General features: G+C 33.7%; 1 protein-coding gene across 3 annotated transcripts in view; it reads right to left on the bottom strand.

The window, feature by feature from the left end:
• The window catches only part of NCAM2 (neural cell adhesion molecule 2), a 529,034-nt gene that overhangs the window by 99,026 nt on the left and 406,705 nt on the right, over positions 1–23,303 (bottom strand). For all 3 annotated transcript variants that reach the window (XM_058731784.1, XM_058731785.1, XM_058731786.1), the window contains 2 exons: positions 10,505–10,692; positions 5,758–5,854 (listed from right to left, as the gene is read on the bottom strand). In XM_058731784.1, coding sequence (XP_058587767.1) covers positions 5,758–5,854; positions 10,505–10,692 — 285 coding nt within the window. The remainder of the gene's footprint in view (positions 1–5,757; positions 5,855–10,504; positions 10,693–23,303) is intronic.

Here is a 23,303-nt window from a genome sequence, read left to right as displayed (position 1 = left end):
AATAGATATAATAAATTACGTGTTTACATATTGTTTTCTAATTTTTAAATGTCTCTTTCTTCCTTAAAATAAGTATAAATAATATCTCATGTATTTCTTTGAGCTACTGTGAGAATTATGTTGATGACTACTCACGATTCAATGTAAATAATCACTCCTATTTTTCTTCTCGCTACAACTTTATCAAACTGTTCTCTCCCAGAAGAAATAAAGGCAAATGAAGAGGGAGGCATGGAAGTGAAATATCCAGCTCATGAACATAAGTGCTGTCTGTATGCCAATGTCAATACCCTGTTATACCATACACTTCCATAGCCTACTTAATCAAAGATTATACCTCCACTGTTAAGAAAAGACCTATCATCATACTTACTAAGAGATTTTAGAAAAAAAGATGTCTAGGGCACCGGGGTAGCTCAGTCAGTTAAGTGTACGATTTGAGTTCAAGCCCTGCATCGGGCTTTGTGCTGACAGCTCAGAGCCTGGAGCCTGCTTCCAATTCTGTGTCTCCCTCTCTCTCTGCCCCTCCCCTGCTCACACTCTGTCTCTCTCACCTTCAAAACTAAATAAACATTAAAAAAACATGAAGGGCATTACTAGAATGACAGGTAGGATCAGATTTTAGTCTTTGGATTAGACAGTAATTTAATTGTTTTATAGAGCTTTTGTAGGAGAATGTTTTGTTACATACAGTAAATACACACTGAAGTTGGCCCCCGATAAATGGCTCAGATAAAAAAATATAAGTTCTATGAACTATTCTCACAAATTTCCTATGAGTATGAAATTATGTTCAAAGAAAAAAGAATAAAGAGAAAGGAAACTAAGGCCAATAAATACACATAAGATATCTTGTGAACATAACCTGTGAGCAGAGAGAGAGGGAGACACAGAATCTGAAGCAGGCTCCAGGCTCTGACCTGTAAGCATAGAGGCCTATGTGGGGCTCAAAGTCACAAACTGCGAGATCACAACCTGGGCCCAAGTCAGAGGCTTAACCAACTGAGCCACCCAGGCGCTCCCCTAGTAATGTCCTTTGTAGCAAAAGATGCAGGCATGGCATTTATTTGTTATTTATCTTTACTGTCCTTTAATCTAGAAAGTTTCCTCAATCAGTCCTTTGTTTGCATGGCTTTGATACTTTGAAGGCTGGTTATTTTGTAGATGGTTGGACAAGACAATTTGGACTTGTCTTACATTTCCTCATACTAGATCCTGATTATGCACGTTTGGCAGGAATATTACAATTGTTTTTATGTGTTCTTCTCATTACCTATTTCTGGTAGCACCCAAGTTTAATTTTCTCATTACTGGTGATGTTAATTTTGATCACTTAATTAAAGTGGGATCTGGTAGGTTTATCAACCGTAATGTTATTATTTTTCCATTGTATTTAAAAATAATTTGAGGAGTAGACACTTTAAAAACATTTCCATTTATTTTTTTGTCATCTGACTAAATTTTTTCTCATTGTACTCGCATTAGCAACCATTGATGCCCCTCAGCTGAATTCATTTGTATTATGATATTTGTTAAAATTGGTTGATGGATGTTTTTGACATGTCTCTCTCTCTCTACTTTTTTTTATTAATTTCTTTTCCTCCTGGCACAACACATTTTTCTAGGCTTATTTTGTACTTGGTTCCACTGTTAGAATCAGCAATTTTACAAGAAACCCTGGTTACTTTTACTGAAGAATGGTATTTAGAAACCAAGAAGTAGGGGAGCCTGGGTGGCTCAGTTGGTTAAGCCTCTGACTCTTGACTTCAGTTCAGGTCATGATCTCATGTTCATGGGTTCTAGCCCCACATTGGGCTCTATACTAGTGGTGGGGAGCCTGCTTGGGATTGTCTCTCCCTATCTCTCTGCCCCTCCCCTGCTAGTTGCAGACTCTCTCTCTCCCTCCCTCTCTCTCTCTCTCAAAATAAATAAATAAACTTTAGAAACAAATAAAACCAAGAAGTGGGTACCAGGCTAGTATGCTCTTTGCTGCTGAGGTGTTACACGTCCCAAGTCCTCTTGGTGGATAGAGATAGATCAGAAATTGTTTTCTAAGGAAGATTCCTGACAAAAAGAAGTTCCTTGTAGAAATGGCTGAATACACACACACACACACACACACACACACACACACACACACATCTTTACTTCTTTTCTCCTTTCTATCTTTATCAACATACGTTAAAACCAGACTTCACACTGGTAACTCCAATCCCCAACCATTATCCCAGGGTTATTCTAGTTTTTGTCCTTTATCTGCAACTTTAAAGGTGAGATGACTACTTCATACTGTATTATACTTTATATATTTACTGATGTTACTCCATACACTTGTAGAAATGAGTCATGAATCACTGTCCCCACCCTTTTACTTGGTTGGATCCCTCCTTAACACTGATTAGGTTCCAATACTCCTCTCTGGGTTGCTGTATCTGTCTTGGCACATGGAAATCCTTCTCACCTGCCTAGACTCCAACATCCCACACTAGACCACTGAGGCCCCCTTTAGTCTATTAACTCTGCTGAGGGTATGACACCCTATTCCAGGCTGTTGTGCCCCCACCCACATACAGATGTCTACCTTACTTTGATGTAGGACTTAATTATAAAGGAGGCAAAAAAGGAAGATAAGGAAGGAAAAGAAAAAGGAAAAAAATGATTTTTGAAACAAAGGAAGTTAAAAGGGTAGCTTTTTCCTGTATTTATCACTGAATATGTAGCACATAATTTCATATGCAATTTTAGCTGCTTTATTTTATTGCCCCTTTGAATCTAAATAACCTGGTATAGTATAAAATACCATATAATAAATTATCTGTAATTTTACTAGGTCAGACAGGCCAATGAAATTTTGAGCTGTGATATTTACACCCGTTTTGAAATATTTAACTTTTTATATAACATTTCTCTTATATTTTATTTAAAATCACATTGCATTTTCATTGTTCAAATTCTTCAGGAAAGACTGCATTTTGTAAGCATTAAATAAAGAGGTCCCGGGGCGCCTGGGTGGCGCAGTCGGTTAAGCGTCCGACTTCAGCCAGGTCACGATCTCGCGGTCCGTGAGTTCGAGCCCCGCGTCAGGCTCTGGGCTGATGGCTCGGAGCCTGGAGCCTGTTTCCGATTCTGTGTCTCCCTCTCTCTCTGCCCCTCCCCCGTTCATGCTCTGTCTCTCTGTCCCAAAAATAAATAAAAAACATTGAAAAAAAATTTTTTTTAAAAATAAATAAAGAGGTCCCATCAAAGGAATAATGTTTATAAATGTTGATACTTAAATGTAGGTTTCTCATGTAAGGCTCAGGATCTAATTCATTTTTATATCTCCATTACAATTTCAGTTGAATCTACCTCTTTCTGAAACAAATTTTAGGTATGCATTTATCACAAAATTTTAAATATTAAGAAAATTGTGCTATTCAATAAATAGTTCCAATAACCTTTTAGTTCTTACCTGAGGTGAACATTTTCTATTTTTCAAGCTGAGGGAAACTCAGTAAGTTAATACTTTCATTATAAGTATAGGTATCAGACACACCCAGACCCCATGTCAGGATAAGTATCAAATATATTTTCATTTTTCAATGAAAAATTTTCCAGTATGGAATGTGAAATATGAATAAATGTGAGATATTAAATGTTTCCTGAGAATTTAATAATGTCTATTCATTATGAATATAATGTTCTATTTTTCATATTTTTTCTAGAATTATAAGCACTTAAAAATTTAAGAAAATCTGGTCATTAGTAAAGTTTACCTAATAGATACAAACTTATATCATCTGTAAAAAAAGAACATGTAAAATAGTGCATCAATATTATTATAATTCTATATATATATATATATATATATATATATTTGTCACATACATAGTTATTATTTATAAAAAGTTCATATTAATTACAAGGAAATTCATCTAATTTCCTGAGCTTGGAATTAATATAAGTAGTGAATGCTCTGATCAGTACAGATCATATTCACTTCAATTTAGTATCAGTGAATTTTGATATGACTTAGCACATTTCATTTTCCTAGAATTTAATTGCTTGTTAATGGTTTATTCATATGCCTAAATGTGGATAGTCTACTTCCTATGATTTTCATTGAGATTAATTTTCTAATAACGTCGTGGTAGATAATAAATATTCATTTCTTTCTTTCCTTTATCCCTTCCTCCTTCCTTCCCTTCCCAAGTTCTCTTTCATGTCAATATTTTTCTTTCTCCTTCCTTCCCCAAGAACCTTTCATACAATCCCTTCTCGTCCTTTTCCCTTAGTGTAACAAAACTTGACTTGGAGAGTAACGGGTTCCAGTTACATAATATTTTGAGTATTGATTAGTTTTGTAAACTTTTGTTTTATTTTTTTAAATATTTATTTATTTTTGAGAGAGAGAGAGAGTGAAAGACAGAGAATGAGCAGGGGAGGGGTAGAGAGAGAGGGAGACACAGAATCTGAAGGCTCCAAGTGGTCAGCACAGAGCCCAACTTGGGGCTCGAACTCACCAACCATGAGATCATGACCTGAGCCAAAGTCGGAGGCTTAACCGACTGAGCCACCCAGGGTCTCCAGGTTTTAAAAACTTTTAAACTTCCCTTTGGTCTTTACAACTAATAACATTACTTCAGGAGTATATTTATATCATATAATCATATCATTATGATATATATCAGTATCATATCATATCAGTAATAATAAATACCTTTCTTAACTTAATATAAAATTATAGTTATATACTGGAACTCTACTTAGAAAACAGTTTAAAATATTTTCATAGAAGGTATGTATTCTATTAAAACATAATATTACAATATTTTTTTGATATTTCTCTACCTACTCTTAAAATGCAATAAATCAAGTTTTTGTATCATAGGAGCTATAAAAAATATACTACAATGTATATCTTCTGACTTCCAGTCTTGTAAAACATAATGGCAAATTCTATAAATATGTATGTATATTTTATATATAACTGTTATTTATATAACTAAAAACATAACTAGATTTCTAGTTAAAATGAATTGTATTCTACATGTCATTATTTCTATATCTTTAAGCTCTGGGAATAACTAGAATGTTTTCAAACAAAAAATGCAACAGTTTTCAATGGCAGTTATATAATCCTAAATTTTCTATTTGCCTTAAAAATAAGCTTACTATTTGTAGTTTCAACTTTAAGATTTTAAAACAGATTAATTTTAGTTTGTTTTCTATCAAGATGTCTTTTATTTTTAGTTTTTTTTGATAGGGTTCTAACTTTACATAAAATATAATTTGCTTTCTTTTTTAATGTTTATTTATTTATTTTTGAAAGAGAGAGAACACAAGCAGGGGAGGGATAGAGAGAGAGAAGGAGACACAGAATCTGAAGCAGGCTCCAGGCTCTGAACTGTCAGCGCAGAACCCGATGAGGGGCCTGAAATCACAAACTGAGATCATGACCTGAGCCGAAGTCAGACGCTTAACCGACTGAGCCACCCAGGCGCCCCTATTATTTGCTTTCCTAAGATATTTTCACCTTTTTTTTCATAGACAGTTCACTCATAAAGTTGGGGGATCCGAACCAAGGTTTAAAATCAATCTTGATTAGTAAATATGTTCTAAGTCCTCACTATCTTCCCTCAGATGCAACTGTTCTAAATTTTTAAGTATTGGTTCATTCCTCCTAATAATAACCTGTATCATTACTTATTAAAATGTAAAGCTATTTGATTACAGAAATATTTTAGGAGATCTCAGAAATTATTGTGTTATACTTACCAGCCAAAGCAAGAATATATTCTTGAAATCTTGTTCCTATACGGTTAGTGGCTGTGCAATTATATCGTCCAAAGTCATTGTCAGATGTAGGTGCAATCTAAAATAATCATAATAATAAATGTTGAACAATTTTAAAACAATATCACAACGGTTTTAAAATAGACTCTAGTATGCTTACCATCTTCACAACTGTTTTATTATTTACAACTCCTTGTCATATTCTTTTTTTTTTTTTCTGTATCAAGTAAGTATCACACCCTTTCAAGATGTAATCCATAGACCTGTGTTTCCATGGGACTAGGTGAAATATAGTTTAGCTATTAATTTATTAAGTAGATAAATGCTACATCTACTGAATAGAAAAATCACTAGATATTAATGTATGTAAGGATCTGAAAGTAGTACACATTTTGAAAAAAAATATATTCTGCAATCACTGCAGACATGAACTTGAAAACAGAAAATTGTTCCCAAAGCATCAATTAACTCTTTGTTTTCTGTTTTAGCCTCAAGTCAGGCAGACTTAAAGTTCAAAAAAGGTTGGAAATACATCAGTTTTCTTTCCCTCTCATGACTTTATTGAATATGAAATATTAATGAAGGATGAGGACTCATTCTAAAAAAAAATAATAATCTTTCCAGGAAGGTACTTTGCAAGAAAAATGTTGCTCTTGTGTAGTAATCCCTGTAGACAGGCATATTATCTTGATAACTAATAACAGTATCTCGCCTCCATTTATGTTCAATTCTTATCATTCTCTTTCAGTTTAGGTGCAAAATAACTGACCTCAATCCTTACACATTCGAAATCCATAATTAAGTTAACCTTCCAGAATTCTATTGCTGAACGTTGGGACCAACCCTGTAATTCTAATGTACCGAAATTCTGAAGTATCAATTCAGAAAAGAGATTTGATGATAGTAATAGATACAATTTTCAATCCCAGTAACTATTATTAAGGGAGCATATGCTTACAACAAGAGTTGCTGTTAATTTCAACTCTATCCCAAAAAGGGGAAAATGATTTTGTGGTAATGAGAGGCCATTAACTAAAAGTGCAATTTTGAGGTCCATTGAAGATGGTAATTCTGAAAGAGTACAAAAAAAATCTGTGTTATTCATTCTCTGGTTAGCTGTCTATCTAGGAGTAGATCATAAGTTTAAGGATTAGAACATTTAACCGTTCTTATGTAAGTACTTTTGAGTGATTAAAATATTCATTTTTCTTACATTCAGTTTTTAATAAACTAGGTTAATTTAACTTTAAAACAATTTTACTAGTGAGAAAGAAATCTGCCAACAAAAAATTTCTTCATTTTACAAGCATTTGAGAGTTATTTATATAGTCCACAGGAAAGAATGTGTACTGAACTGACACAATGCAGAGACAGAATGGCCATGACAAAGTATGAGAACTATCATGCAGCTCCTCCATATTAAAAAGGTAATTTAAATATAACCAGTTTAATTGGAACGACTTTTAGAAGGCTCAATTCGAGGTTTTTTCACTTGTTTGTTTGTTTTCTGTTCCTGGGAGTTTGCCTATCCCAAGATAGAAGTTTCATAATTTTGTCTGAAATAATTTCTTTATAATGTTGTATGATGAACAAATACAGAAAACACACCCTTAATAGAATAGATTATTTAAAAGAAAAGCACAGATCTAGATATAACCTGACCAAATCATGAGCCCAACAGCATATTTGATGTGTTCTAGGAAAGCAATATGAAAACAATGTCCAAGAGTGGCTTGACGCCCAATATGAACACAATGAAATAAGAAGTAATCTTATCAAAAAATAAAATAATGTACAAATAGGTATATTATAAAGCACTAACTTAAAAATATTTAAATTTAAAATATACCAGTTATTCCTGCTATTTATCCAAGAACTAGGAACATCTTACATATGAAACCACTTTTTCATATTTAAATATGCAATTAAAATAATTCAAGTTACTTAAGATGTTGGGCTTTCATAGTACATAATAGAACAACATTTAGTTTTGAACATCAATAAGGGCTGGGAATACATTGTTGATAAGGGAATTCAATAATCTTTTTCCTAAGCCTTCAAAAACTTGGTTTCATTTCTCTGTGTTCCATTGTGAGAAAAAATCATATATTTAATAGTTAGCACTTTACTTAAGAAACAACAGAGAACAATAAAACAATATTATTCCAATCAATCCATTAGAAAGTTCCTACATCAATTTTTGCCCATATATTAAAAATATGTCCAATTACCTCAGGAAGCACTCAGGGAAAAAAAAAATGGATGGGCTATAGAAATGAATTTATTGGCAGCAATCCAAAGGATTTATATAATATTTTATTATGTCTTAAAATTCATAATTTAAAAGATTGAAAATATATATTTACTCAATGTGAAAGGAAAAAATTTAAAATCAATTCAAGAAATCTATTATTGACCAACTTGTTATCAATTGCAAACTCTATTTTTCTATATTGTATTACATCTTAAGAATTAGCAATTATATGACTATTATAATAATTACCAAAAAAATAAAAATGTGGTATCATAACCAACTATATATGTTATTGATTCAAGATTAGTAATGCTTATCATTGCTTTTTCTTTTTTATAGTTATTGTTATTTTGTTTTATTTTGTCTTCTTATTGTATTAGTTATACATTAGTTATTTATTCATGATTTTAATTCGATCTTTGAAAATAGTATGCACATAAAAAGTGTATATTCAAGGTCAATGCTCTAACCAACAAACCGTGCGGCTGTGTATAAATAAAAATTGCTTAGTTTTCACTTTGGGATGGAGAGAAATGCCATTTGGGCAGAATATTAAATAACATGAGAGCTTTATATGAATAAAATATTTAAATATAAAATAATTAATATATTTAAATGTCGGATTTATTACATGTTGCTTGAAATTGACTATGGAGAATTATGAGCTATCCCAGAAACTGAAAACTGGTAAAATGATGTAAAGCAGAAATTGCAGATTAGTCTGTCATTTAAACATGAATTTAAATCTACCTGTTACGGAATGAATTGTGTTGACCCATGGAATTCACATGTTGAAACCCTAACCTCTAATGTTATTTGGAGATAGGGTCTTTAAAGAGATAACTGAAGTTAAGTGAGGTCATAAAAATGGGTCTTAATGTCCTTATAAAAAGACAAGAAACCAGAGCTCTCTCTTTATGTGCACATAGGAAAGTCTATGTTAGTAAATGGTTAGAGGGAACATCTGCAAACAAGGACAGGGATTTCATAAACAAACAAACAAACAAACCACCCTGGCACCTTGTTCCTGGACTTCTAGCCTACAGAAATGTGGATGTGGGGAAGGGTTTCTTTGTTGAAACTACCCAATCTGGTATTCATTATAGCAACAAAAACACAGTAACACAGTACCCCAAACTAAGATTAAATCTAACCTTGGTTTTTAACTATGGTTAAATACCTACATTTTAGGTTAAATCCACCCAAATGTCTTTGTGAACTTGACCTCTGTGTCAATTCACCAATAGCTAGCTCTTCTAATAAAGTTACAAAGGAACCAATTTAAACCAAAATGGATTTAGACAGAGTAGCTTAATTATTAGTCAGCTATAATAATTGGGGAAGTAATGGTTAAATCCTTCTATCAACCAAACATTTCACTAAGTCCAGTTACCAGGTAGAAGACTTAACAAGGCACCAATGAGAACACCTTGAAGTTCATGCAGTCTGGATATCAGATGTTATTTTAAACCATGCGTCTTTAAAATTTATGTAAACTGAACTACAGGGAAAAAATATAGTGTCCTTTCAGCTAAATAAGGCTGGTGGGGAAGATTCCTAATTATACTGAAAGAATGATAAACTGGAAGGGTCCCTGATTATGGTCATAGAAACACAAACTTTGGGAATTGATACAGACACATAATCAGCAATTACTAAATAAGAGGTAGTGTACTCAAACAGAATTTAAAGCCCAGGCACTAGGCAGTATAAAAACAATGATATACAATCTTAATTTAAACTATAAAATGAAAGGCGCCTCTGTGGCTCAGTTGGTTAAGCGTCCAACTCTCTATTTTGGCTCGGGTCATGATCTCACAGTTCGTAAGTTTGAGTCCCGCCTTGGGCTCTGTGCTGACAGTGCAGAGCCTGCTTAGGATTCTCTCTCCCTCTCCCTCTACCCCACCCCTGCTCTCTCTCTCTCTCACAATAAATAAACTTAACAAAATAAAATATGCATACATGTAAAATACATACACAAAATAAAATGAAATGAGGCAGTGAACAAGTAAATCTGGTTTATTTAGAAACTTGTAAGTATGTAACAGCAAGAAGTAACATATGCCAGTCCTAGAAACAAAGCATAACCTCAAAAACAATGGCTACAATCAACAGTGAAACTGAACTTTTGGCCCTCGATAACTGATGAATTAATTACTCATTCCCTCACTCTATTTTTTTCCTGATATAACTGACTTTTTCCAAATATTACTTCATGAAAAATAATGGCTTTTGTTATACACTCATAATCCTACATAAGTAAATTATGAGAAATTAATCATTAATGGGCCATGATCCAAATGCATAAAATTTCCTTTTTAAGTAAAAGGACATGAAAAATATACAATAAGATTTGTATGTGTATATGTATTATATGAAATATATAAGTGTATTTATATCAAGGTATTTAAAAATATAACATAGTAGTTAACTGCTAAAATAATACAACTTATTCATATGTACATAAAGACTTACCTCTAATATCATCTTTCTCCCTGCACTATATGTCTTTAAATTAGTGGTGTTTTTAGCTGGCAAGACTAATTTCTCTCTTCTCCAAAGGACTGATGCTGGTGGATTAGATTTCACATCACAGCTTATATTGATCGGGTTTCCTTCCCAAGAGTAATAAATTGTTTGGTTTGATATAAACTTGGGAGCATCTGTAAAGCAAAATAACGTAACATTTATAGACCTTTCTTTTAGGTAAATAATCAATTAGCGTTAACAACAGTAATTATTACTCAACTACAAAAAAAAAAGCCACATGGGGCGCCTGGGTGGCTCAGTCGGTTAAGCGGCCGACTTCAGCTCGGGTCATGATCTCGCGGTCCGTGAGTTCGAGCCCCGCGTCGGGCTCTGTGCTGACAGCTCAGAGCCTGGAGCCTGTTTCAGATTCTGTGTCTCCCTCTCTGCCCCTCCCCCATTCATGCTCTGTCTCTCTCTGTCTCAAAAATAAATAAACGTTAAAAAAAAATTAAAAAAAAAAACCACATCAATTCTAATTTCATATATTTAGTGTGTGACAGCAGAACTCATGAAAATATGTTGCTTGACTCTTTCATCAAATCATTTTAAAATTAATATAAAAATATTCAAAGTTTGTCAATTATTAAAACATGAAACATTAGTGTACAAAATTTGCTTTTAATAATCTGAGAAAAAATTATCTATCCAGTTAATTAATAGTTATGTACGTATATGAAATCTGTTTCCACAACAAACTTCATTATAAAGTGAGAGTTTAGGATAATGGAATCAGTGGTCATGTGTCATTTTTAAATCTTGTCTTATTCATATAATTTATTTTATAAGATATGTTGAAGCATATATAAAATCTAAATTGAAATGTCAATATCACAATTAAGAGACTTTTTTTTTCCTGAAAAATAATTTCCAGTTTTAATTAAACCAGAGATGATTTAATTTAATTGACAAAGTTGATTTGAAAATTAATCAGTGCCTCTGAGGGTCTGTCAAAACTGAGGCCCCTACATCAGACCTCTGTAAAAACAGTTAAGAGAAAACAGACAATATTATTATATTGTTTTATCAAAATAACCTAATTGCGAAGACACACAAGCGTGGTTTTTAGCCTTGCTCCATGCCAATCACAACCTCTTCAAGTTTCAGTATTCTTGACTGTATAACTATTTGAGAGAATTCATTTTTAAAATTTTTACTAAATATCATAATCCTAAATTAAGTGGTAGCTAAAATGTTGCTGGTAGAAAATGTTGATTGTTATTGTTATTAATTATTTAGAACTTAGTATCATTTCACAGACTATCAATTTCAGTTTTGTTTTGTTTTACTACCTGCAATTACTTAAAAATGAGCTACACCAATTTTGTTATATCAATAGATTATATATCTGATATATAAGAATTGTAATTTATAGTACAAATGCACACAAGTAATTTTAAAATCCTTGTCCTTTATTTGTTTTAGTGTGTGTTTTTAATGCCAATCTCACAGATTTGAATATTATCATAATACTGGTATGGAATATTAATTGAATGTTTTCCATGTAAGACAGTAGGATGGTACATTTTATTCTGTTTTATCTTTTTAACAACCTTGTGAGGAAGGTGCTATTCTATTTTAAGCATGAAGGATCTGGAGTAAGGGCTGTGCAGCTTATTCTAGCACTAAGCTGTAGGTGTGGGATACGAATCTAGGGTGATTTTAACCAGAGGCCATTCATTAGATAGCCATTCAACCCAGGAACAAAATTATATTATTCAGTGCTAGCAATGTGTTCGTGATGTGGACTCTATCATACGTTGTTGAGGTAAATACAATTTGAACAACCCCTCAGGAAGATAAAGAGCCTTAAAAACCTTTATAATTTTGATTCTGCAATCTGGTCTTACGTTTCTCTCCAGAGAAAATAAATAGAAACATCCAAAGTTTATATAAAGGACTTTTAATGCATTATTATCTTAACAAAAACTCAAAACAACTTAATGTCCCTCAAAAGAGAATTGTCTAAATAAGTAGTAACACATCTTGGCCCTTAGGTGTGCTTAAATATCACACACAGACATCTCTACCTATGGTTATCCTCAGCTTGCAGGGTGCCCGTCCTTCCCGTCTGACTGTCTTCAAAACTGAGCCCCACACTTCCTCAACGCAGCCTGTCCACAACCTTCAGTTGGGGCTGGGCTTCTGTACTTGGTGCTCCCACAGACTCTATGTTTTCCCTCAGCATGGTCACAGGCATTGGCCGGATCCATGTCATTGTGTTTTCACTAAATGCTCTGACTCTTACAAGTTAAGATATGCCTTGTTCACAATTATATACCTGATAGCTTACACAGTGTAAGGTGCTTACTCAAAAACCGTACATCAAATTTACTTGAACTTAATCAGCCAATTAATTTTCAATTCAACAGCTCAGTTAAATTGAACGGAAGGTATTTTCAAGGAGAAAAGAAAAAAAGAAAAGAAAAAAGATAAAGAAGACCTTTTTCAAGGCGTGGAAAGACAAAGTGAAAAATCTAGGAACGTATAACTAATTAGGGGTACAAGTGTGAGAGAAGCCAAACTTCCTGATGTTCAGAGTGAAAAGCTAAGGTTATATAGATATACAGCTCTATCTGTAAAACATTTTATTACTCTTCATAAATATGAAATATAATCTCTTTAACATTATAATATTCTAAGGAAAGGTTTATGGATAATTTACTTGCATATAAGTATAGCCCAATATGAAAATCATACATGCTAATGGAACTATTAATAGACGGCTGACTCACAGTCTACTCTGTCCATGATGCGGCATCTGTATAAATATGTATTATATTATTATAATTTGACCATAAACTTAGGGCAAGATTTGATTTTTCTCCAAAAGCAAGCAATTGCTACTAATTGTCTGCCTGATGATCTCAGTAGGAATTTAATTTGGAATCACTGACGTTGAGTGCAAACACGCTGCAGGCAATACATGCTATCCTGAAAGGCACATTAAAAAAAAATGTATTTGTGGTGTGAGGCAAGAAAATATTGATAACTTCCATCTACAATAAAACATAAAGTAAATTCCCGTACATTACATGCTTTGTAGCCTCAAAACACTGCCAATGCAGCAATATGCACTAGCACAACATTGGCACGTTAATAAAACCGAACAATTGGTGTTGGGTCACTGTTTGAAGAAGGATACGATTCTGGCACAGGCAACATGAGAAAGCTTCAGGCTAAAAACAAGCAGCCATATTTCATGTTGATAATCAAAAAGAGTGATTTTCAGAGAATTGGCCTTTTTAAAGAGTAGGCCTTTCACATCCTGAAAGACTTGAAGTATTGTGCCGAACAAATAAACTTTGGCAGTTAAGAAAACAGCAGGCAGAAGGAGGAGGAGAGAGGAATACGGCATCAATAAACCATAAAGAAATGGAAACATCTCTCAGGGCATTATATGTCCCCCAAATCCTAGTGAAGCCCAAAATAAAATATTCTACAAAATTCAATGAACAGAAATAACTTTATGGGAAAAACACATTTTTTATCTGAGCGAAGTAGTGAAAAAATCAGAGAAACGTGAATACTGACACGATAAAATATGTCATTTGCTGGATGGAAAAGTAGCGGTGTCCCTTCAGAAAGCTTCAGGTAACAATGAGAACTGAGGAAAGTGGCAAAAATGCCCTCCTTGACAAAACTTTTGTCAGGTTTCTATAACCCTTTTTAAAAAAAATGTGTATGTATGTATGTATGTATGTATGTATTTATTTATTTTTATTTTTTATATGTAATTTATTGTCAAGTTAGCTAACATACAGTGTCTACAGTGTGCTCTTGGTTTTAGGGGTAGATTCCCATGATTCATCATCACTTACCTACAACACCCAGTGCTCATCTCAACAAGTGCCCTCCTCAATGCCCATCACCCATTCCTCCCTCTCCCCAGCTCCCCCAAGCAAACCTCAGTTTGTTCTCTGAATTTAGGAGTTTTTTATGGTTTGCCTCCCTCGATTTGAAACTATTTTTTCCCCTTCTCTTCCCCCATGGTCTTCTGTTAAGTTTCTCAAGTTCCACAGATGAGTGAACACATATGATATCAGTCTTTCTCTAACTATTTCTGAGAGAGAGAGAGAGAGAGAGAGAGCACAAGCAGTGGTGGGGGGCAGAGAAAGAGGGGAACAGAGGATCAGAAGCAGACTCTGACAGCAAAGAGGCTGACAGCACAGAGTCCAAGAGTTCATGACCTGAGCCAAAGTCGGATGTTTAACCAACTGAGTCAACCAGGTGCCCCTCTATAAGCCTTTTTATAAGGACTAGGGTTTATCCTCAGGACCTTCCCTGATCAGCTGCGTTCTTCAGTAAAGAATCCTGAGCCAGTTTAGTGGAAATCTTTCTATCCTGGATATCTCAGTATCTTTGAAATCTGGTCAAGTTCCTTATTACCCACCCTTAATGCCTGTATACGTGGCTTACTTTTATAAGAATTTGGTCAGGTTAGTTTAGCAAGAATCACATTGTAGTTGAAATGTAATCAAGTTTCTCTTAGTAATTTTCCATCCACTGACTTCCATCATTCTGTTCAATGACTGTAAGTCTCCACCTACTTTTGTTGTCTTTGGAATTTAGTTCAATCTCTCTTCCCCATTAGAACAGTCGTGACCCCTATTGCGATCAATTTAAATACAAGTCTACCTTAACATTTTTAAGTGCCAACATAATTTCTCTCTGACAAAAGGTAGAGTACATTCCCCAAAAAAGGCAATTAAAGGAAAACTTGTTTCCTTTTGTTTAAGAAGAAAGAGAAAAGCAAAGAAAGACATGAAAGAAACATGGCGGTGTTAGAATCTATTGGATTATTTTCTATAATTTTGAATGAAACAGTTTTGAACAATCAATCACACAATAAAGAAATTCACCCCAACCAGACTTTCATGCAGGGAGACAGGGAAGATTTATATCCAACTGTTTGTGTATTCACCAAGTTCTCCTTACGCAAATAAGGGATCTTTGTGTTTATTGTATTTACCTATGAACAAAGTTAAACTTGTAATACTTTTGTGCAGATGGTCATTTTAAGTTATGCAGAACTGGGACAGATATTATAGCATCAAATATCTGAAAAAGGAACCGGAGAGTCCTCTACAAATCTTTGTTCTACACACAAGAAATTTGACTCTTGGATATTTGGGAAGGTGGTGGCAGAGACAACCCGTAATCTTTTGCTCTTTTCGATCAGGTTATGAAACCACAACACTATGCCAATTATTCTATTAATAACTAAGTACATTCTCAGAGAGTGGTTTTAATAGATCATTAATAGTGAAATTAGTGTTTGAAGTGATTATACCAAGTAATCAAGAAGTATTTTACTAGTCCTGTATGCTGCATTTAAGCAATAAAGGAAACATGTAATAGAGTTTGGAAAAAAATTTGATGGAAACAAATGCACATTGGTACACTCATTTCAGGATGATGTCAATAAAATGAGATAATTAACATCATAACCACTTTGCCAATTTCTCTGCTGAGGTATGAGGAGCTAAGATGTAAGATGAAATGTATTCTGGGGCATGTCGATTATTTTCTGCACTCAGGGTTTTATGGCTAGAATCACATTTTGGCAACATACCCTTGAATAGATAGTGCTTAGATGAAAATTCAGGAGTTAGCTAACCTTACATTGAGAATTGAAAAATAACAAAAAAGAGTGGTGAGAAAGAGAAGGAGAGAGAATGAAAGAGGGCAGGAGGAAACAGGAAAAAAAGAAGGAAAATAAAATTAAAAAGGACAAGAAGACAATAAAGTGTATTTTGCTTTGTTGTAGAATTTATATTTCACAAATAGTTCCTGATTTCATCCAGTGCTCTCTTCTGCGTATTGGGGATCAAATGCTGAACATGAAAGATAAGATCCCCACCTTCTTGAAGTTTTTATGTTCTCTCAAGTTTATTTTATAATTTGGGGTAACTTGAACCAACTCACTGATACACTTACATCAAGTTCAGCATCAAAACACAAAAAAACTAAAATAGTAAACTATGAATTTATTTAAACCTGTAAACAGAGAGAAAAGTAAACCCATTCTTTCAATATCACAAAGTCAAAGATAATGCTCTAAACTTCAGTTGGAAAATGTGAATATACCTTTTATTCTTAATTAATAAGATATGTTAAACTATTGTATATAATTTGATTGGTTGGGGTGTCTGGGTGGCTTGGCCATTTAAGCATCTGACTCTTGATTTCAGTGCAGGTCATGATCTCAGTTCATGAGATAGAGCCCTGAATTGAGCTCTGTGCTATCATCACAGATCCTGCCTGGGATTCAATCTCTCTCTCTTTCTTTCTCTGCCCCTCCCTGTTCACGTTCTCTCTTCTTTCTCAAAATAAATAGACATTAAAAAATAAAATAAGGGGTTCCTGGGTGGCTCGGTCAGTTAGGTGTCCAACTTCAGCCCAAGTCATGATCTCACAGATCCTGAGATCGAACCCCATGTCAGGCTCTGTGCTGACAGCTCAGAGCCTGAAACCTGCTTCAGATTCCATGTCTCCCTCTCTCTCTAGGGGATCAGGCAGATACAAAAATATATAAGTATAATGAAGGCAATATGTATCACAATAGAAGTGGAATGGGTAAAGTTCTTGTCTGAAAGGTATCAGCACTGAGCCTAATTAGGATATGCAGGGGAGGCTCAAAGAAAACTTCCCAAAGATCATGATCCTTACTTCTAAATTTTTTGAGCATATAAAATGTGTTGAATACAGTGCTACATGCTTCCCATGGATTGTCACAACAAGCCTGACATTAGGAATCTGGACACACACACACACACAGGCACGCGCGTGATGAACTACCAGTGGAAGCCAGAATTTTGCAGCTGCTGTTTATAAGTAAAATATTACATTAGAAATAATGTCAGGCCTGCCATTGGATTCAAGTCCCAACTCTGCCAGATAGCAACGATGTCACCTTGATTTTTTGTTTATTAGTTTGGGCTTTGGGTTTTTTTATTTTATTTCTTTTTAGAATTAATAGTTGAACAAGTTTCTTTAATCTCTAGGAGTTTATTAACACAGAAAACATGAATCTTGGACAAATTAAAAATATAGACAGAGGATTATAATATTTACCATATATAAAGAGGCATTGGACCATATAAAAGGTGAAATTTGTTTTTGGTTAAAATTATAAATTCCTCAGGATAATGTTAATTATCTCAAGTTTATAAAAGCCTCTGGTTGGTAGTTTACTATACATACATACATGTAATTTTATGTATATATATATATATATATATATATATATGCATGTATGCTTATAATGAAAATGAAGAATAATGCTTTTAGTAAATACCATTTTAATAAGTTAACATGTTTAAAACCAAAGGATGCATGTGAGAAAATCATGTGAGTTCCTCAGTGGCAAAAATATTGGGAAGTACATGATTTTTAGGCCCCCATATTTTCTACTTCTACTTACATGATTAATAAAACTATATTTTTGCACAGACTGTGAGAAGAAAAATACATAAAACTGGATGTAAAATGAATACAATTCTTAACAATCAAAGAACTATGTTCTCCTATCTATCATCACAATGGAAAGATCTCTAAAGTATAATTATTTAAATCTAATTAAATGGAAGCCGTATAGGTAAAAAGCTGAGCTAGAACATTTCAACAGTACTTACATCCATAACCTTAAGTGAATCTCTAATTTAAAGTTACCAGCATAAGAAGAAACACCAGAGTGTGTCAGGATCTGAATTTGTCATTTCCTCAAAGCGGGGATCAGGAAAAGTATGTTCCAGGCATACAAGAAGACATTAAAGAAACTTCTAAGACTGCTTTCAGACCTAGTGCCAAGTTACTCCTGTTTTGATAAATGTACTTTTAAATTTTTTTGCCTTATGGCTGAGACTTAGGGCTGAACACGCAGCTGGCACTCATCAATGCATTCCTAACACTGCACAACTTCCCTCCCTGATTATTTGCTTACTACAAGCTTTTCACTTTCTCCTGTCATTCCCTCTCAGGCTCTGAAGGCTTTTTTTCTGAACATGGTTTATTTGTGGTTGGTAACTGTGACCTGAGTAAAGTCTTACATTCTTGCTGAGTGCTGGTCTGAATTCCTGAAGTCAGCTTGCTCATGAGCTGGCCAAAGCTGATAACGACACACAACACACGGGCTTTGGGAGCTGAACTATAAAAATCTTTGACCTGAATTTCCACAGGTTCATGAATAATAGAAATCAGGCAGCTCACTCTACAAACTCACTATGCCCTATCTGTTTTGTGAATCGAACTGAAAAGCATAATAGGGTAAGATTGGCAATCAATGAAAATAAATTTGTCTTTAAAAATCATATTGATGGTATAACATGTACTGCTCTTGTAAAACAATTTTGGGATCAGAGCAAATCTGTCTTGCACACACTCCAAATAATTTACATACTGCCATGAAATACTAACCCTTCTTGTAGTCATCATACTTTGTGGTATAAACGTTTCCATTTTTTTCTTTAATATAGATTTTAAGAACCACGGTAAAATAAAATAGGATATTCTTAAAAGTTTGACATTCATTCTTCACCAATAAATCACAGTATATAGAAATACCATTCACTTCTCTCCCACTGTCTGGTTCATTGTGTGGCCTGGCCATTACTGGCTTACTAGCCAACCAGTTTCTATTTTAAGACAATGTTGGGGTGCCTGGGCAGCTCAGGCGGTTAAGCATCTATCGGTTTCGGCTCAGGTCATGATCTCACAGTTTGTGGGTTCAAGACCCATGTCAAGCTCTGTGCTGACAGCATGGAACCTGTTTGAGATTCTCTCTCTCCCTCTCTCTGCCCTTTCCTTTTTTCTCTCTCTGTCTCCCAAAATAAAAATAAATATAATAATAATAAACTTTAAAAAAAGACAAAATCACTATTCTGATTAATCCTTTCTATAAGGTTATCCTCATACTTTTGAAATTAAAACGTTTTATGAAGATTTATAACATTTCACATTAGCTAACCTATGCCTGTCTACTTTGTCTCTATTTGAATCCACTTCAATCCTTAGACCCTCACCATCCCTGACCCTTTCCTGCGTTCAGCACATTGCACTAGCTTCCCATCTGTCTGATCACTATGACATACTTCATCTTAATGCGTCCATTTCCCAAATTAAAACAAAAATTCTCCCCGCAAAACCCACATAAGTTCCATGAGAGCAAGGACAATGTTACTTTTCTCACAGTTCTGTATAGCACCTGAATTTATATTTCACATCCAGTAGATACCCAGCAAATAATAGTTAAGTCAATAAATGAAAATCCAGGTAAGTGTGGAGAAAAACTATACCAACATTTGTCTCATTTTCCTAATATCACAGAATGTAGTACTTTAATCCAGTATTAATTCTGTGGTGATACATTGTTTTTCATGGACTCATTGCTTATTTTGTGAAGAAGCCAGCCCCTTAAATTAACTAAGAATTAACTGCACATGTTGTTTTAATATGTAAATCACCTTGACGCTTTTTTCAGTCATTGGATTTTCTCATTTGATTTATGCTGAGGGAATCTATCAAGGGAATAAAAACTAATATATCCTTTGGCACTTTTAGAGGATAATTCAATTAATAATTTTATAGATCCAGCTCTCCTGAATGTTCACTCATAGGCAGAATCAGCTATGGCAATTAACTGGATTGAGTCCATGTATCATGGGAATTCTAGTGGCTACATGGAATACTAAATTAGATGTGCGTTTATTGCCAATTAACCCTAGTGTTGGATGTGCATTTTCTGTACCAAATTTGAAACAAGTTATGCATAAATCTCAGCATATTTTATGACTCTAGAGTCATAAGTGTCATATTAAGATAATGCTTATGTATGACTTCTTAGCACACATTGGGTTTCTCTTTAATTTGACTGCTATTAGTGATATAATTATTACTGATAATAATATAAGCTTGATTAGGAGTACCGTGAATTATTCTTCTTTCTCTTGTCTTAATATTTTTCCATAAATTGTATGTGCATATATATATATATATATATACATAATATATATATTTTTATCTGAATATAAATGCATTTACAAAATAAAGGTATTTTACTATCTCTGGCTATTTCTCCTCTATTTATGCTTTATATAATTGAATTTTCCATAAAGCTACAGTATTTTATTTTATATATATTTTTTTGAGTTTATTTTATTTTATTTTTTTTTATTTTTTTAAAAAAATTTTTTTTTTCAACGTTTTTTATTTATTTTTGGGACAGAGAGAGACAGAGCATGAACGGGGGAGGGGCAGAGAGAGAGAGGGAGACACAGAATCGGAAACAGGCTCCAGGCTCCGAGCCGTCAGCCCAGAGCCTGACGCGGGGCTCGAACTCACGGTCCGCAAGATCGTGACCTGGCTGAAGTCGGACGCTTAACCGACTGCGCCACCCAGGCGCCCCTATATTTTTTTGAGTTTAAAAGGAGGCAAGCATTTTGTAGTTTATTTATTTATTTATTTATTTATTTATTTATTTATTTTAATATATGAAATTTATTGTCAAATTGGTTTCCATACAACACCCAGTGCTCATCCCAAAAGATGCCCTCTTCAATACCCATCACCCACCCTCCCCTCCCTCCCACCCCCATCAACCCTCAGCTTGTTCTCAGTTTTTAAGAGTCTCTTATGCTTTGGCTCTCTCCCACTCTAACCTCTTTTTTTTTTTTTTCCTTCCCCTCCCCCACGGGTTTCTGTTAAGTTTCTCAGGATCCACATAAGAGTGAAACCATATGGTATCTGTCTTTCTCTGTATGGCTTATTTCACTTAGCATCACACTCTCCAGTTCCATCCACGTTGCTACAAAAGGCCATATTTCATTCTTTCTCATTGCCACGTAGTACTCCATTGTGTATATAAACCACAATTTCTTTATCCATTCATCAGCTGATGGACATTTAGGCTCTTTCCAAAATTTGGCTATTGTTGAGAGTGCTGCTATAAACATTGGGGTACAAGTGCCCCTATGCATCAGTACTCCTGTATCCCTTGGATAAATTCCTAGCAGTGTTATAAGCTACAGTATTTTAAAGACTACATTATTATTATGCACAATTCTACACAGAAATTTAGGAAACAAAGCTTAAGTGAATCTCTTTCATAAAAACTACTAAGTTGTCAAAAGAAGAATAATCGGTCATACGGATATAACAGTGTTAAAGTTGTTCTATAAATAACAAAAACTCTCAGTATTATTACCATAATACAATAATAATAATAATAATAAATAATAATAGCAACATTTGAAATAATGATGATGAGGGGGTGCCTATGTGACTCCGTCAGTTAAGCGTCACAGTCTTGATTTCAGCTCAGGTCACGATCTCACAGATTTGTGCATCAAACCCAGGGTCGGGCTCTCTGCTGATGGTGTGGAGCCTGCTTGGGATTCACTCCCTCTCCCTCTCTCTCTGCCTCTTCCCTGCTTGCTCTCTCTCTCTCTCTCAATAAATAAATTAAAAAAAAAAGAAAAAGAAATAATGATGATGATAATAGTTAATGTGGTGTTTATCATCTATCAATCAGTGTTTAGGTGTGTTATGTAATGAACAAATTTAATTGCAATTACATTACATTGGTACTATTTATTGTCAGTATTTTACCTTTATATTCATTACCTCTTAATTGAAAAGCTGAAATATAGGTAATTATGTAAACCTTTTCTACCTTCCTTTAAATGTCTTCAATAAAAATTGGTATCAAATTGTTACATATTTTTAACTTTCAAATAACCACAGTATTATTTAGTTGGACTTAGATCACAATTTCATTCTGCCTAACTACCGTTTATGTTAACATATATTTTATATTTTTAATGTGCATTTGATTAGAATACTTTTTAATTTAAAGAGGTGATAAACTACCATCAAAATTTAATTAATTATACATAATATAGAAAAATATTTTCAGCCAAATTGAATAAAAGCAATTTGAGTTATGATTAGAAATGAATCATATGTGATATATTTTCAGAGTACTGCATCATGGTAAACAAAGTAAAAAATTATACAGCTTCTCCTAAAATAAAATTGACATGGATCTCCATCGTTAGTATTTTTTTTTCGGCTAAAAAATGTGCATTCCTTAATTGTGTTTACCCAAGGTCAATCTGCCCCCTAGCATATGATAAGCATTAAATAAATATAAAATTAATGAATGAATATGGCAATAATTATCAAATAGCCGGTACCATACTATTATGCACAAAATTTGTATTACAAATAATCAACAGTTTTATAATATTAATGGATTTAAGAAGTAGAGAAATTAAATGAAAATAATGTTGAAATAAGAACACATTGTAAACCACAGTATAAATAAAAAATACCCATAGCAAAGATTTAATTAATGAAGCATTTTTTTGTTTACCTTTTATGTTTATTTTAAAACGTTTTATTGTCAATTTTATTAAATAGGTAACCAAGTTGCTTCTCAGTCACCTACAATTTTTATTCAGCCAAGTGAATAAATTAGTGAAAGTGCTATTGATTTTGCTTTTCCAAAATAAAACTGTAAATTTACAGGAAAAGTTAAGATTTAAGGATATCTACTACATATAAATATATCTTTGGGATTTCCCAGAGAGTTTTTGGAAAATCATAAATATGTGTTTTCTTTTCTTTTCTTTATTTCTTTTTCCCCCCACTTTAGAAAAAGGGATATTAGAAATAATTGGCTTTGGTTTTGTGCATATTACATTAGAGTGGAAACGTTTCTACTCATTCTAGGAAATAATATTTCACT

The sequence above is a fragment of the Neofelis nebulosa genome, chromosome 5 (genome assembly GCF_028018385.1).
Source record: "Neofelis nebulosa isolate mNeoNeb1 chromosome 5, mNeoNeb1.pri, whole genome shotgun sequence".
Classification (NCBI taxonomy): Eukaryota; Metazoa; Chordata; class Mammalia; order Carnivora; family Felidae; genus Neofelis; species Neofelis nebulosa.
The sequence above is the reverse complement of the archived record's forward strand: the minus strand, read 5'-3'. Positions and strand labels throughout refer to the sequence as shown.